Here is a 16931-nt window from a genome sequence, read left to right as displayed (position 1 = left end):
CCAGCCCTATGATCCTCCCAGATATCTGTACTACTCCAATTCTAACTTTTCAAGCATCCCCGATTTTAATTGCTTCATCACTGGCAGCCATGCCTTCAGCTGCCAAGAACTAAAGTTCCGGATTTCCCTCCTTAAACCTCTCTGTCCACCTTTAAGACACTCCTTAAACCATCTCTCCTAATATCTCATGTGGTTCGGTGTCAAATTTTGCCTGTGAGGCATCTTGGAACGTTTCAATATGCTAAAGGCACTATATAAATAAAAGTTATGATCATTCAGTCCTCTCAAACCACTCAATATCATCACTTACCAGGCAAAGAAGAGTTGATGCAAACCCAGAATTCAAGCTGAAAAATACAACACATTTAAAAATCTTTGAAACCTTTCATAAATTTGTCACTTATTTATCAAATACTTCCAACTATAGATGAATATATGTAACTTAGTCACTGAAAGATAATCAAGTTAAAATCTTCCTTGGAACACAGCAATGCACAGTTGGCAGTATAACAAAGTTCTGGCATTCCACATTAATCTAATGAGAAGATGTCTCAAACTGATACAACTTGCCTGCACTGACAATAATATGCAGCAAGTAAATCAGGAGTTTTAAATTAATAAGAATAGGCCACATTCCTCTTACCATGGACTCAGGACAGTAGCCAGGCAATCGCTGCAGAAGATGTTTCAGTCGAGACTCACTTTTTGTGGACGTAAGCTGGCAAACAAAATATTGCAAAATTAAATATACACTAAATTACGCAAACGGTACATTTACTTAATACAGCATGAGGTTTTTGCAAATCTATTCCTGAAATTTAAGATTTTTAGTACCATTGTGTAGAAGCAAACATAAAATTGTTTTGTGAACATCACAATTTTTCACAAGCGTTGGGAACTTTGAACTGAAATCCAAAAAAGTGGGACATCTGAAGAGAACTCGGTGAAGGAAGAAAGTTTTTAGTATGAAGGGCTGCCATTTTTCTTTCTGTGTAGACCCAACATACTCCTGGGATCAAGAAAAAGCAGTTCTTCGAAGTTTATAATTAAGCCAGTATTTTAGAAGTAACTGTCTTCCCTCACATTGGGCTTTTAACAATAGAGGTAGCAGTTTTCCTTCATCAATTACATTTTTTAGAACTACTTAACATAGACAGTAGAGGGCCTTATTTTGAGCAGGAGGATACATTGCTTTATGACATGAGTATTTATAATATGCATCTTCTTCTTCTTTGGCCTCCTTATCTCAAGAGACAATGGATAAGCGCCTGGAGGTGGTCAGTGGTGTGTGGAGCAGCACCTGGAGTGGCTATAAAGGCCAATTCTAGAGTGACAGACTAGAGTTTAATATAATTTATTTAAATATAATTTATGTGACAAAATGGTGCCTTTTGTTCTGAAACATTATAAAATCAATAAGCACAGAAGGCAGCTCTTCAGCCCACCATGCCTGTGCCAGATCTTTGAAATAGCTATACAATTAGCTGCACTCCCCTGTTCTTTCCCCATAGTCCTTAAATACTTTCCCTTCAAGTACTTATCCAATGCTCTTTTGAAAGTTAATATTGAACCTGCTTTCACCACTCTTTCACGACTCTCAACCACTCTTTCTTCTCTTGACAGTCCTTAAAACCCAGCCTTTTGACCAAGCTTTTTAGCCACATATCCCAAGTCTCCTTATGTGGTTGAGACAAATTTTGTCTGATTATGCTGTCAAGTGCCTTGGCCATAATATTACATAAAAGATGCCATATAAATGCAATTTGTTGTAGTTCTACAAAATTGTTGATTTGGATTCCTTACAACTAAAATCGTATAGGGGTAAACAAAGTATTTCTCATCAGAAAAATTTCTCAATCAGCTCAGCACAGGAAGACTGGCTGCAAGGGCTCCACAGGTTTGAGTTTTAAGGCCAGTTCAATGGGCTATCTCAGGCATTAACTGACCAGAGCCATCATGTTCAATCGCAAGCATTTTGTCATTTCAAAGGTTCAATATCAATGGACACCTATCAATCTAACGTAATTAGGAGAGATGCAGTTGTCTGTTGCCTTTTGTTTCTATGTAATTTAAATCTCATGAAATATTCAAAATTAACAGGCAGGAAAAGAGCAGCTGTCCATTAGGGGCGGCACAGTGGCGCAGTGGTTAGCACCGCAGCCTCACAGCTCCAGGGACCCGGGTTCGATTCTGGGTACTGCCTGTGCGGAGTTTGCAAGTTCTCCCTGTGTCTGCGTGGGTTTCCTCCGCGTGCTCCGGTTTCCTCCCACATGCCAAAGACTTGCAGGTTGATAGGTTAATTGGCCATTATAAATTGCCCCTAGTATAGGTAGGTGGTAGGGAAATATATAGGGACAGGTGGGGATGTGATAGGAATATGGGATTAGTGTAGGATTAGTATAAATGGGTGGTTGATGGTCGGCACAGACTCGGTTGGCCGAAGGGCCTGTTTCAGTGCTGTATCTCTAAACTAAACTAAACATCATGCCTGCTCATTTGAAAGAGCATGTGGATAAGCTTCCCTGTAGTCAGTAAACTCCAGTCAATGTTTGAACTTTTCAGCCAGCAACTGAAGAGCTGTATGTTTGACGTTTTGCCCTGGCACTGCAAGGAAATGGGCCAGATTGAAGTTGCAGAATTAGAGAAAAAAGTGAAGGCATCATCATATGAATCGAGGATAGTAGAGAAATCGATAATTCACCATTTTATTCTCAATCCTGTACATACCCCTATTTTATTTAAATACTTGTTAGTTCTGATTTAGAGTCTCAATCTGGCAAATATGTATATTTCACCTACTTTTTGAAGAGAAGTATTATTTGATACATTTCAGTAGCTGGTGTACTGATTAAAGGTTCCCTGTTGAAATTTCTGGGTCTTGCCATCATTTACCTAGATATTGGGCAGGATAAGGCAGCATAGGGGACATGAGGCCCATTTACAGGAATAGCCAGTGACACTGAACCCACGGAGATAATTAACGTAAAGATGCCCAAAAAATGACAGTATTGTGCAATGGAATAAATGACCTGTTCTATTATTAAGGGTGGGATTATGGTGTATTAACATATAAAGTAATAGACAAAACCAAGAAACTGCCTATGACATTGCCCAAAATCAGCTGATTTTTTTTTTAAAGCATTTACAGAAGGTGGCCAGAGTGCAATTACAGGAGGAGTTCGCATAGCAAAAGTAAATGAAAAGGGTTGACATAGTAATTTACAATGGTAAATATGGACAGAAATGTGTCCAAAAACTACAACAGGGAAGTATGGTTCATGGACAACAAGTGCACACCCTATGCAAGATTGTTAATAATGTATAAATAGCTGATTTTCTGTGGTATAGCTCATGGATCTATTAATAGTGACTTTTCTGTAACCACTTATCTGTTCTCCCATTTGTGATTTTTTTTCTGTAGCTGGTGTCCTCATAGCTTGAGTTTCACATCTCCGCCACTATCCTAGTAAATCTATGTTCTACACTCTCTATGGCTTTTAATATCCTTTCTATAATGAGGCCCCAAAATCTCACATGTGGCATACCCAACTTTGTGTAGCTTAGACATTACTTCTTTACTCTTGTACTCTTAGGCCCCAATTAAAAAATCCAAAATGCTATTCATATTTTTGAAGGTTTTACCTACCCATACTGACACTTTCAAGGAATATGTATTTGAGTGTACTAATATTCCTTGATTTTCCTTCCAAAACGTATTACCTCACATTTCTCCACATTATAATGCATCTGCCACTAACTTGTCAATGTTATCTTCACTCTTTTGAAAAAACATTCTTCCTCACTGGTAGCCAAATCCCCTATTTTTATTTTGCCAGAAAACTTCAGCATTATGCTTCCTATGACCAAGTCCAAATTATCTATATACATGGAGAACCAAAGTCAGCCCAACTGGGTTAGATCACTTGCATGCCTTCTCTAATCCCAGTAACAGCTGGCAGGAGTCCAAGATTGTTCCCGTAGCTTAAAAGATGCTCGTGCCAATTTTCAAAAAGGGGTAACTAGTCAGATCCAGGGAATTGCAGACCCATAAGCCTGACATCAGTCATAGGTAAAATGCTTGAAGAATTGATCATAAGAGATGTTTTCTATGATCATCTAGATAGAACATAAGAAATAGGAGCAGGAGTAGGCGATCCAGTCTTTTGAGCCAGCTCCACCACTCAATACAAACATGACTGATCATCTACCTCATGTCCACCTTCCTGCACTCACTCTCTATTCCCTCAATACCCAAAAATCTATTGATCAATGTGAAATATACTCAGTGCCTGAAACAACCACAATTCTCCAAGGTGCAGAATTTCAAAGATTCACAACCCTTTGAGTGAAGAAATTTCTCCTCATCTCCGTTCTAAATAGCTGACCCCTTATTGTGAGACTGTAACTCCTATTTCGAGACTTCCCAGCAAGGGGAAACATCCTCCCAGCATCTACCCTGTCAAGCCACTTCAGAACTTTATATGTTTGAATTACATCACCTCTTATTCTTGTAAAGTCTAAGGCTTATAGGCCTAGTCTACTCAATATTGCCTCGTAGGACAATCCTCATATGCCACGAATCATTCTAGTGAACCTTTGTGCATGCCTTCTAAGACATCAATATCCTTCCTTATGATAGAACAAAACGGTACACAGTTCTCCAAATGTGATCGCACCAAGGCCCCAGCTTTCATTGCAGCAGCTTTTTCGGGAGCAGAGAGTGCGAGCGAGTGAGCAGCTGGGAAGGTCAGTTTAAAGTAAACTTAATTTCTTTTTATTTTCGGCGGAGACCAGGGGGCTGCTGGGTAAGTAAAACCCTATATGTTTGGGCCGTTTCTGAACCCGAGACACTACACCTGTAGTGTCTCCCACCCCCCCTCCTCCTCTTACCAAAAAAAAAAGGACTCGGTGGTGTGTAGATAAGGTAAGGCTTTTTCTATTTCTCTTTTTTTTTTATCGTGTGATTGGTTAAAAACTTTTCGTTCCTTTTTCATTTAACTAAGTTTAAGCTTAAGATTAAAAATGGCAGGAGATCTCAGACCCGTGACATGCTCCTCTTGCTCAATGTGGGAGCTCAGGGACATGGCTGATGTCCCTGACTCCTTCACGTGCAGGAAGTGTGTCCAGCTGCAGCTCTTGTTAGACCGCATGACGGCTCTGGAGCTGCGGATGGACTCACTTTGTAGCATCCGCGATGCTGAGGAGGTAGTGGATATCACGTTTAGCGAATTGGTCACACTGCAGATTAGGATTGCTGAGGGAGAAAGGGAATGGGTGACCAAAAGGCAGAGAAAGAGCAGGAAGGCAGCGCAGGTATCCCCTGCGGTCATCTCCCGCCACAACAGGTATACCGTTTTGGATACTGTTGAGGGAGATGGCTCACCAGGGGATGGCAGCAGTAGCCAGGTTCATGGCACCGTGGCTGGCTCTGATGTTCAGAAGGGCGGGAAAAAGAGTGGAAGGGCTATAGTCATAGGGGATTCGATTGTAAGGGGAGTAGATAGGCAGTTCTGTGGTCGAAAACGAGACTCCCGAATGGTATGTTGCCTCCCAGGTGCACGGGTCAGGGATGTCTCAGATCGGCTGCAGAACATTCTGAAGGGGGAGGGTGAACAGCCAGTTGTCGTTGTGCACATAGGCACCAATGATATAGGTAAAAAACGGGATGAGGTCCTACAAGCAGAATTTAGGGAGTTAGGAGCCAAGTTAAAAAGTAGGACCTCAGAGGTAGTAATCTCAGGATTGCTACCAGTGCCACGTGATAGTCAGAGTAGAAATGAAAGAATAGTCAGGATGAATGCGTGGCTTGAGAGATGGTGCAGGAGGGAGGGGTTCAGATTTTTGGGACATTGGGACCAGTTCTGGGGGAGGTGGGACTATTACAAATTGGACGGTCTACACCTGGGCCGGACTGGAACCAATGTCCTTGGGGGTGCTTTTGCTAACGCTGTTGGGGAGGGTTTAAACTTATGTGGCAGGGGGATGGGAACCAAATGAGGAGGTCAGTGGACAGTAAGGAGGTAGTAACGAAAGCCTGTAAGGAACTAGATAATGAAGTCAGCGTGACTAAGTAGGCAGGGAGCAGATGATGAAAGCAAAGGGACTGGTGGTCTGAGGTGCATTTGTTTTAATGCAAGAAGTGTAGTAGGTAAGGCAGATGAATTTAGGGCTTGGATTAGTACCTGGGAGTATGATGTTATTGCTATTACTGAAACTTGGTTGAGGGAAGGGCATGATTGGCAACTAAATATCCCAGGATACCGATGCTTCAGGCGGGATAGGGAGGGAGGTAAAAGGGGTGGAGGAGTTGCATTACTGGTCAAAGAGGATATCACAGCTGTGCTGAAGGAAGGCACTATGGAGGACTCGAGCTGTGAGGCAATATGGGCAGAACTCAGAAATAGGAAGGGTCCGGTAACAATGTTGGGGCTGTACTACAGGCCTCCCAACAGCGAGCGTGAGATAGAGGTACAAATATGTAAACCGATTACGGAAAGATGTAGGAGCAACAGGGTGGTGGTGATAGGAGATTTTAATTTTCCCAACATTGACTGGGATTCACTTAGTGTTAGAGGTCTAGATGGAGCAGAATTTGTAAGGAGCATCCAGGAGGGTTTTCTAGAGCAGTATGTAAATAGTCCAACTTGGGAAGGGGCCATACTGGACCTGGTGTTGGGGAATGAGCCCGGCCAGGTGGTTGACGTTTCAGTAGGGGGCTACTTTGGGAATAGTGATCACAATTCCGTAAGTTTTAGAATACTCATGGACAAAGACGAGAGTGGTCCTAAAGGAAGAGTGCTAAATTGGGGGAAGGCCAACTATACCAAAATTCGGCAGGAGCTGGGGAATGTAGATTGGGAGCAGCTGTTTGAAGGTAAATCCACATTTGATATGTGGGAGGCTTTTAAAGAGAGGTTGATTAGCGTGCAGGAGAGACATGTTCCTGTGAAAATGATGGGTAGAAATGGCAAGATTAGGGAACCATGGATGACAGGTGAAATTGTGAGACTAGCTAAGAGGAAAAAGGAAGCATACATAAGGTCTAGGCGGCTGAAGAAAGACGAAGCTTTGAAAGAATATCGGGATTGTAGGCGCAATCTGAAACGAGGAATTAAGAGGGCTAAAAGGGGTCATGAAATATCTTTAGCAAACAGGGTTAAGAAAAATCCCAAAGCCTTTTATTCATATATAAGGAGCAAGAGGGTAACTAGAGAAAGGATTGGCCCACTCAAGGACAAAGGAGGAAAGTTATGCGTGGAGTCAGAGAAAATGGGTGAGATTCTAAACGAGTACTTTGCATCGGTATTCACCGAGGAGAGGGACATGACGGATGTTGAGGTTAGGGACAGATGTTTGATTACTCTCGGTCAAGTCGGCATAAGGAGGGAGGAAGTGTTGGGTATTCTAAAAGGCATTAAGGTGGACAAGTCCCCAGGTCCGGATGGAATCCATCCCAGGTTACTGTGGGAAGCGAGAGAGGAAATAGCTGGGGCCTTAACAGATATCTTTGCAACATCCTTAAACACGGGTGAGGTCCCGGAGGACTGGAGAATTGCTAATGTTGTCCCCTTGTTTAAGAAGGGTAGCAAGGATAATCCAGGTAATTATAGACCGGTGAGCCTGACATCAGTGGTAGGGAAGCTGTTGGAGAAGATACTGAGGGATAGGATCTATTCCCATCTGGAAGAAAATGGGCTTATCAGTGATAGGCAACATGGTTTTGTGCAGGGAAGGTCATGTCTTACCAACTTAATAGAATTCTTTGAGGAAGTGACAAAGTTGATTGATGAGGGAAGGGCTGTAGATGTCGTATACATGGACTTCAGTAAGGCGTTTGATAAGGTTCCCCATGGTAGGCTGATGGAGAAAGTGAAGGCGCATGGGGTCCAAGGTGTACTAGCTAGATGGATAAAGAACTGGCTGGGCAACAGGAGACAGAGAGTAGCAGTGGAAGGGAGTTTCTCAAAATGGAGACGTGTGACCAGTGGTGTTCCACAGGGATCCGTGCTGGGACCACTGTTGTTTGTGATATACATAAATGATTTAGAGGAAAGTATAGGTGGTCTGATTAGCAAGTTTGCAGACGACACTAAGATTGGTGGAGTTGCAGATAGTGAAGGGGACTGTCAGAGAATACAGCAGAATATAGATAGACTGGAGAGTTGGGCAGAGAAATGGCAGATGGAGTTCAATCAGGGAAAATGCGAGGTGATGCATTTTGGAAGATCCAATTCAAGAGTGAACTATACAGTAAATGGAAAAGTCCTGGGGAAAAGTGATGTACAGAGAGATTTGGGTGTTCAGGTCCATTGTTCCCTGAAGGTGGCAACGCAGGTCAATAGAGTGGTCAAGAAGGCATACGGCATGCTTTCCTTCATCGGACGGGGTATTGAGTACAAGAGTTGGCAGGTCATGTTACAGTTTTATAGGACTTTGGTTCGGCCACATTTGGAATACTGCGTGCAGTTCTGGTCACCACATTACCAAAAGGATGTGGATGCTTTGGAGAGGGTGCAGAGGAGGTTCACCAGGATGTTGCCTGGTATGGAGGGCGCTAGCTGTGAAGAGAGGTTGAGCAGATTAGGATTATTTTCATTAGAAAGACGGAGGTTGAGAGGGGACCTGATTGAGGTGTACAAAATCATGAGAGGTATAGACAGGGTGGATAGCAAGAGGCTTTTTCCCAGAGTGGGGGATTCAATTACAAGGGGACACGAGTTCAAAGTGAAAGGGGAAAAGTTTAGGGGGGGGGTATGCGTGGAAAGTTCTTTACGCAGAGGGTGGTGGGTGCATGGAACGCATTACCAGCGGAGGTGGTAGACACGTATCTAGACAGATACATGAATGGGCAGGAAGTAAAGAGATACAGACCCTTAGAAAATAGGCGACAGGTTTAGATAGAGGATTTGGATCGGCGTAGGCTTGGAGGGCCGAAGGGCCTGTTCCTGTGCTGTAATTTTCTTTGTTCTTTCTTTGTTCTATACAATTGCAGTAAGACTTCTTTACTATTATACTCCAATCCCTTTGGAATAAAGGCTAACATTCCATTTGCCTTCCTAGTTGCTTGCTGTACCTGCATGTCAACTTTTGTGATTTGTGTACAAGGACACCCAGGTCCCTCCGAATACTAACATTTCCCAGTCTCTCATCATTTAAAAAATACTTGTTTATATTTTTCCTGCCAAAGTGGATAACTTCACATTTCTCCACATTATATTCCTTCTGCCATGTTCTTTCCCATTCACTCTGTCTTTCTCCTTTTGCAGCATCTGAGTCCTCCTTATGGCTTACTTTCTCACCTAACTTCATATCGTCAGCAAACTTAGATTCATTACTCTCAGCCCCCTCATTTAAGACATTGACATAAATTGTAAATAGCCAAGGCCCGTGTCACCTCTGGTTCTTTTGTCAATCATCTTAAATTAGGGTGGCCACTGATGGACCTCAAGAATACCAACACCCCGTCAACCCCCACGCACGTACACCCTTTTTAAAATTAAAACAAATTAATTACTATTGAATTGAACCTTTTGCTCAAACAAATGAGAATATCTTACATAACAAACCCATTGTCTTACGGGGAGAAACACCAGGGGAGCTTGTACATTTCCAGCTTATAATGAACCTCGGAGAATCTAAAAGCAGGTTAAAAAATGTGAGTGATGCTTTTAATCAGGAACTGTGTGCACAAATGCTGAGACTGCCTAATAACCAGATCCATGTTACAGGCAGCAATATTCAAGTTGAGAAAGGGAGCAAGGCACAGAGAAACATGGAGAGTTTTTAACCAAGTTGCTGTTGTGTCTCTCCTCATGGCATCTACGCAAGAGCAGCGTACATCAGTGTGGCTTTGATGGCATCCATCCGTCTCGGGAGATGCTGGACTGCGCACAGGGTGTTTGTCACTTCTGGATTGAAGATTGTCTGTTGTGGCTGCAGAGGCTGACTCAAGAGTGGCAATCCCTCTGCAGCTGGCACAGATGAATAGCAATGGCCCAAGGTCGACTGATGTTTTTTCCTTCTACCGGGCTCTCTTTTCTGCCTTCTTGTTGTTTTTACGTCTATATTAATCGCAGTGTAAGCGACATAGCATGAGGGCAGCATAAGGCACGCACACAGATAGACCCAATAGGATCCTTGTGGGACCACTATGGTGGCCCTGGGCCAGGCTTTGACAGGCATTGGCAGGACCAATAATTTCAATTTTAAACGCTTCCCTAGAGGCTGGGTGCTTCAAGATAAAAATACTGGACAATAAAACATCTGGTTTAAATCGACAGGGAACAGACCATCTGAAAACCAGGCCGTGCGGTATCAAACCAGACGAATGGTCACCCTATCTTAAATCTATGCCATCTGCTTATTGACCCTTCAGCCATTGGAAACAATTTCTTTTTATTTACCCGACCTAACTGATTTTAAACACCTCTATCAAATCTCCTCTTAACTTTCTCTGTTCTAAGAGTACAACCCCGGATTCTCCAGTCTATGTACGTAACTGCACTCTCTCTTCCCAGGAACCATTCTGGTAAATCTCTTTTGTACCCACTCCAACACATCCTTCCTAAAGCGTGACTACCAGAATTGGACACAATATTCCAGGTGGGGCCAAATTAGTTTTTTATGTAAGTTTAGCATAATTTCCTGGCATTTGTACTCTATATCTTTATTTTTAAAGTCCAGAATACAATATGCTTTATCAATTACTTTGTTAACCTGTCCTGCCAGCTTCAAAGATTTGTGCACAACAAAACCCCCAGGGCTCCTTTCTTGCAATCCCTTCAAACACACACACGCACGCACGCACACACACGGATTAACCGAAACAAAATAGAGATTTGCTTTTAGAGCTCGGTTACAAAAGAGACAAAAAAAAATACTTCGGCCAAATACTTGCTAATTCTTGAAGAAAAAAGACAAGATATGGAAAGATGTCAGTTGTCCCTTTTTTGGTTTGGCGTCCCAAATACACGTAGAAGGCTGTCACAGGGATCTTTCTCTGGAATAATTCGTTCAGGCGGCAGCAACAGGGATTTCAAGCAGGCCTTTCAGGACATAAGTAGCATCAATTTCTCTATTTCTTCCACTCGCTTCTCAGAGCTTCTCAATCAAATGAAAAAGTTGGCAGGCTTTTCAAAGAGATGGAAAAGGCTGAGCTGGGGTGACTGCTCTCCTGGCTGGATTTTAAAACTCCAACTCAAAACACTGTTCAAACCCCAATTGCCTGTCCAGTGCCTCCATAATCTGTTTTATAATGTGGCGAACAAAATTGTACGCAGTACTCCAGGTGTGGTCTGGCCAAGGTTCAATATGAATACTTACCAATTCTACTCCTCTAGAAATAAACCCTAATGCCTGGTTTTCTTTTCTTATGGCCTTATTAACCTGTGTCACTACTTTTAGTGATTTGTGCTCCCAGATCCCTGTGCTCCTCTACCCTATTTAGATTCTTTTATTTTAAGTAATATGCAACCTCCTTATTTTTCTTGCCAAGTGGATTGGAATAAGCTTGGGGAAATGCACACCATCTTGTCCTTATCCAAGTACTTGGTTCGACTGCAACAGGAATGTGTGTCCAGTTTTGGTTCCAACAAATGGTGGGTGCTTTGAGAAAAAGAAAACCATGCACGTTAAGAGAAAGCAATGAAGAAATACCAAGAGAGGAAGTGAGATGGTGAGAAATAAAGATGCAAAGACAGAAAGGAAAACACAGAGAGATACACAAGTAAAATATAATTGTATAATAAAAGCAAAATACTGCAGATGCCAGAAATCTGAAATAAAATGTTCTGGGAAAACTCAGCAGTTTTGTGGAGCATCTGTGGAGAGAGAAGCAGAGAACCGTTCTGATGAAAAGTCACAGACCTGAAACATTAACCGTGCTTCTCTCTCCCCAGGTGCTGCCAGACCAGCTGACTATTTCCAGGACTTTGTTTGTAAAATATTTTTGTTCTTGGCTGCTCTGGAAAGGGGAATGTGGAAACGTCTGATTAGCAAATTCTGCATTAGAGTCCTGCTTGAAGCAAAAAAAAATCCTTCAAGTTCCTATATACCATGAAAATTTTGTACTTCCATACTAGTCTATGAACTGCATAATAAGATGCATTTTGACTTCATAAAAGTTCAGTTTTGCCTGTTCCATCCTTAAGTGTCTACTGCTATAGAGCCAGGCTATGAAATTTACCAGTGCAATGTATTCCTGCAAGTTGGACTACAGCAAATCTTTTGGGCAAAATATCGCTGCAGAGGCAAAATCAGATGACAAGTGGTCACTTCCAAGTTGTGCAATGAACCTAATTAAAGTTAAAAAGCCTTGCTCATTGTATTCTGTCTCCTATCTTTAATATACGAGTGCCATGTTCTACCCTGATTCCTATAGCTTTTAGCTTAATTAGAAGACTTTCATGTGGAACTTTGCCAAAAGTTTTCTGAAAATCCTATTAAACTATGCTAAAAACATCAGAATTAGGAGCAGGGTTATGGCACACCAAGTGATAGCATCACTGTTACATTTTAACTCCACTTTTCCATCCTATCCCCATATCCCTTGATCACTTAGCGTCGAAGAATCTATCGATCTGAGTCTTAAATACACTCAACAACTGAGCATCTACAGCCCTCTGGGGTAGAGAATTTCAAAGATTTACAATACTCGGAGTGAAGAAATTTGTCATCTCAGCCCTAAATGCCTGACCCTTATCCTGAAACTACGGCTCCTAGTTCTAGACTCTCCAGCGAGGCGAAACAGCTCCTCAACAGCTATCCTGTCAAGCCTCGTAGAATTTAATACATTTTAATAAAATCTCACCTTAACAGCACTATGGGTGTATCTTCACCACATGGACTGCAGCTATTCAAGAAGGCTGCTCACCACCACCTTCGCAAGGGCAATTAGGGATGGGCAATAAATGCTGGCCTTAGCATTGATGCCCACATCCCATGAACGAATAAAAAATAAATTACTTCTCAGTCTTCTCAACCCCAATGAATATCGGCCCATTCTACTTAATACCTGCTCATAGATCAGCCTTCTCACCCTAGGAAGCAATCTACTGAGCCTTTGTTGCACCATCTCTAAGGCAAGTATATTCTTCCTTGGGTAAGGAGACCAAAACTGTACACAGTACTCCAGCTTGGTCTCACCAAAGCCCAATATAATTACAGCAATACTCCCTTACTCTTACACTCCAACCCCCTTGAAATGAAGACTAACATACCATTTGCTTTCCTAATTGCTTACTGTACCTGTCTCTCACCGCCACTCATGCTCCTTTTATCCTACCCACTGATCTGCCTCGCAATGACAGAAGAGCTGGAGCAGAGGTAGGAGGCAGACCAGCGGGGGCAAGCACATGGGTTTACATCCCGACAGTTTTCGATAAAATATTAGTGTGAAAGATGGATAAGTGATTGGCTGTGGCACGGACCCGGCTGGAGACCCAAATGGCAGCGAAGGATGGGACAGAGAGGGGGCCGGCCACAGCAGGGGCCAGGCAGAGGCTCTATTCAAATGACTAATTACACTTTCTTCTGGCATGATTTCCATCTTGACTGTCTGTTGCGCATTATGGGTATATCCTGGCAGGACAAAATCACAAACGTGGCAGTCCTCGCAAAAGCAGAGCTCCCAAGCGTGCTGGCACTAATCAAACAGAGGCATCTTCGGTGGATCGGACACATCCATAGGATGGAAGTTGATCGCATACCCAAGGACCTTCTGTATGGTGAGGTAGCCAGGGCCAGATGACCAAAGGGGTGCCCAAAGCTCCGTTTCAAGGATGCTTGCAAGTGTGACATGAAGGCCCTAAATGTCGACTATTGCACCTGGGAGTCACTGGCTGGCAAAAAAGGGAAATGGTGACACATCCTGTGGACTGGCATGCGCTACCACAACGACCAGTGGTTACAGCGGTTTGGCAACAGGCGCCAATGCTGAAAACAACTGAGTATTACTTGGCAGCTTCATATGCGGTACTTGTGGCAGAACCTGCCTCTCAGGGATTGGCCTTCACAACCATCAGCAAAGATGCACCAAGAGAAGACACCCACTTAAATGGATTATTTGCTGCATGTCCATTATCTTTCATAGATGGAAGGATGTCAACACAACTGAACTTGCATGTTAACTTTGTGATTTGCGTACAACGCGTCCAAATTCCTCTGAATACCAACATTCACTAGAATCTCACCTTTCAAAAAGTGATTCTGATTTCCTATTCTCCCTCAAAGTGGATAATTTCACACTTACCCACATTAAACACCATCTGTCAATTGTTTGCCAATGCGGAGACGGTGGTATAGTGGTAATGTCACGGGACTAATAATCCAGAAGCCCAGGCTAATGCCTTGGGGACACAGATTCAAATACCACCATGACAAGCTGGTTGAATTTAAAATTCAATTAATTAATAAAAATCTGGAATTGAAAGCTAGTCTCAGTAACGGTACTATGAAACTATCATCGATTGTCCAAAAAACCCATCTGGCTCACTAATGTCATTTAGGGAAGGAAATTTGACGTCCTTACCTGGTCTGGCCTACATGTGACTCCAGACCCACAATAGTGTGGTTGACTCTTAACTGCCCTCTGAAATGGCCTAGCAAGCCACTCAGTTGTCAAGGGCAATTATGGATGGGCAACAAATGCTGGCCTTGCCAGTGACACCCAGATCCCATGAAAGAATAAAAAAACTTAACCAGTCTATTCCTTTGCATGTTCTCTACATCCTCACAGCTTTCTTTCCCACTTAGTGTGCCAGAAAACCTGCATATATTACACTCAGTTCCCCAAGTCATCAATGCAGTTCATAAATAGCTGAGGCCCAAGCACTCATCCTAGCAACAATCCACTGGTTACACTGTGCCAGCCCAAAAATGACCCACTTATTCCTCCTCTGCTTTCTGCCTTTAATTAATCTTCAATCCGTGCTAATATATTACTCCCAATGTCATGAGCCCTGATCTTGCGTAACAATCTCTTCTGTGCCACCTTGTTGAATTCTGTAGGGAGTTCCACTATTTACTTATTTGTAACCTCTTCAAAGTGGTCAAAAAAAATTGTTAGGCAGTAACTTCCCCTTCTAAATCTGAGCTAGCTATTTATTAGATTATTGCTCTATATGTAGTACTCGTCTATTCCTTCGAATGCAGGACAACCTGCAGAGTAACAATTGACAAATAGCAAGATAGTTTACAAAAGCAAAATACTGCAGATGCTGGAAATCCGAAATACAAACAGAAAATGCAGGAAATATTCAGCAGGTCAGGCACCATTTGTGCAGCAGGATCATTTTATTTGTTTGCTAACCAACACATGTAAAACATTCACAATTTTCTGAAGGAACTTTACAAAACGAGAGGCTGCTTCTGCCAAATAAAGTGCACAGTTGGCAGCAAACTAATCACTAACAAAGCAGAAATCTTGCAGAAGTGACATAAGGGTTTTAAATTAGCTATCCAACATCTCAGACGTAACCACAAGCAAGGTGATGCTGCTTTCTGCAAAAATATGGGTGAACCTTCCATGTGATATAAAAACAAAGTAGTCAGGATGTTGAAGCACAGCAAATATCCCAATACCAACAGAAGTCAATGAACATGGATGCCATGCCCTGGTTACAAAGCTTGATTAGTTCATTTCTATTTTGGAAAGGTACTTGCAGTCCTTCAGGACCTTGAAGCTACAATTAATGTCATATACGAGTACAAAGAAAACAAATACAAGGGTAATAACTTTTGAGGCATCTCCTCCTTACCCATCACTGACAGGATTCTCCCAGGGATGACCCTCAAAACCCTTCTTACCAACGGTACTTCTGGAAACCCAAAGCTGATGAAAGCAACCACCAATTGATTTCCATCACAGTCAAAATGCAAGGAAAATGTAGAGAACAGGCCACGGACCTCTACTCAGTCTTTACCAAGCCTAAAAGCAAAATCTGACAGCTAACAGACCTGCTCAGATCATCTGTCAACTGGGCAAAGTATATGCAGATGCTGTTTATTCCAAACCATTAAAATTTCCCACATGTTGCAGGTTTGGGTGGGGGGGGGGCTGTTGGAGAATAATGTCAAACAGTACTGTGCTCCTGAGCAAAGTCCCTTTGGTCTTAGCAGTGATTGAAGCAGTCACAAAAGATCTGAATGCAGGCATTAGGATCAAATTTTATACCTCTGGAAAAGTTCAACTTAAAAAGACATTTTGACCAAGATCAACAGAGAACTTGCCCACAAACTCCCATTTCTAACAACTGTGCACTTGCAGCATACATTCAGGAGGATTATCAGCTGATTGTAAGCAATCAGTGGGAATAGCGAAGAATTATGAAGTTACTATCAAACTGCAGAAAACAGAAGTGACGTACTAACCACCATCTGGTTAATATTACTTCAAACCATCCATCATCAACAATACTCAACAGAATGTCATAATGGAGACACCAACATGCAGACTGTCAATCACTGCTCTCAAAAATCAAGAATGCATCCCCTGGCTAGGGAATCTAGAACACAGGGCCATTCTCAGAATAAGGGGTCGGCCATTTAGGATTGAGATGAAGAGAAATTTCTTCACTCAAAATGTTGAGAATCTCAGGAATTCTCTAACCCAGAGAGCTGTGGATATGCAGTCAAGTATATTCAAGATCGAGATCAATAGATTTTTGGGAACTAAGGGAATTAAGGATATAGGAATAGTACGGGAGGGTGGAGTTGAGGAAAAGATCAGCCATGATCCTGTTGACTGGCACAGAACACTCGAAGGGCCAAATGGCCTAGTCCAGCTTCTATTTCTTATGTCAGCTTCTGAAAGGTCACATCATATATGGAAAGAACGAGTCTTGAGCTGTTCATTAACAGCTCATAGCTACTTATGAAACCTGGCCATACTCAATCACATCAAAGAAGTCAACAAATTTCACCAACGCCACCTC

The 16931-nt window shown here is 42.5% G+C and overlaps 1 protein-coding gene across 2 annotated transcripts in view; it reads right to left on the bottom strand.

Moving 5' to 3' along the window:
* Positions 1 to 16931, bottom strand: part of reck (reversion-inducing-cysteine-rich protein with kazal motifs) — a 223797-nt gene that overhangs the window by 144472 nt on the left and 62394 nt on the right. For both annotated transcript variants that reach the window (XM_068032209.1, XM_068032210.1), the window contains 2 exons: positions 644 to 718; positions 311 to 347 (listed from right to left, as the gene is read on the bottom strand). In XM_068032209.1, coding sequence (XP_067888310.1) covers positions 311 to 347; positions 644 to 718 — 112 coding nt within the window. The remainder of the gene's footprint in view (positions 1 to 310; positions 348 to 643; positions 719 to 16931) is intronic.

Source organism: Heterodontus francisci, chromosome 5 (assembly GCF_036365525.1).
Source record: "Heterodontus francisci isolate sHetFra1 chromosome 5, sHetFra1.hap1, whole genome shotgun sequence".
Taxonomy (NCBI): domain Eukaryota; kingdom Metazoa; phylum Chordata; class Chondrichthyes; order Heterodontiformes; family Heterodontidae; genus Heterodontus; species Heterodontus francisci.
The sequence above is the reverse complement of the archived record's forward strand: the minus strand, read 5'-3'. Positions and strand labels throughout refer to the sequence as shown.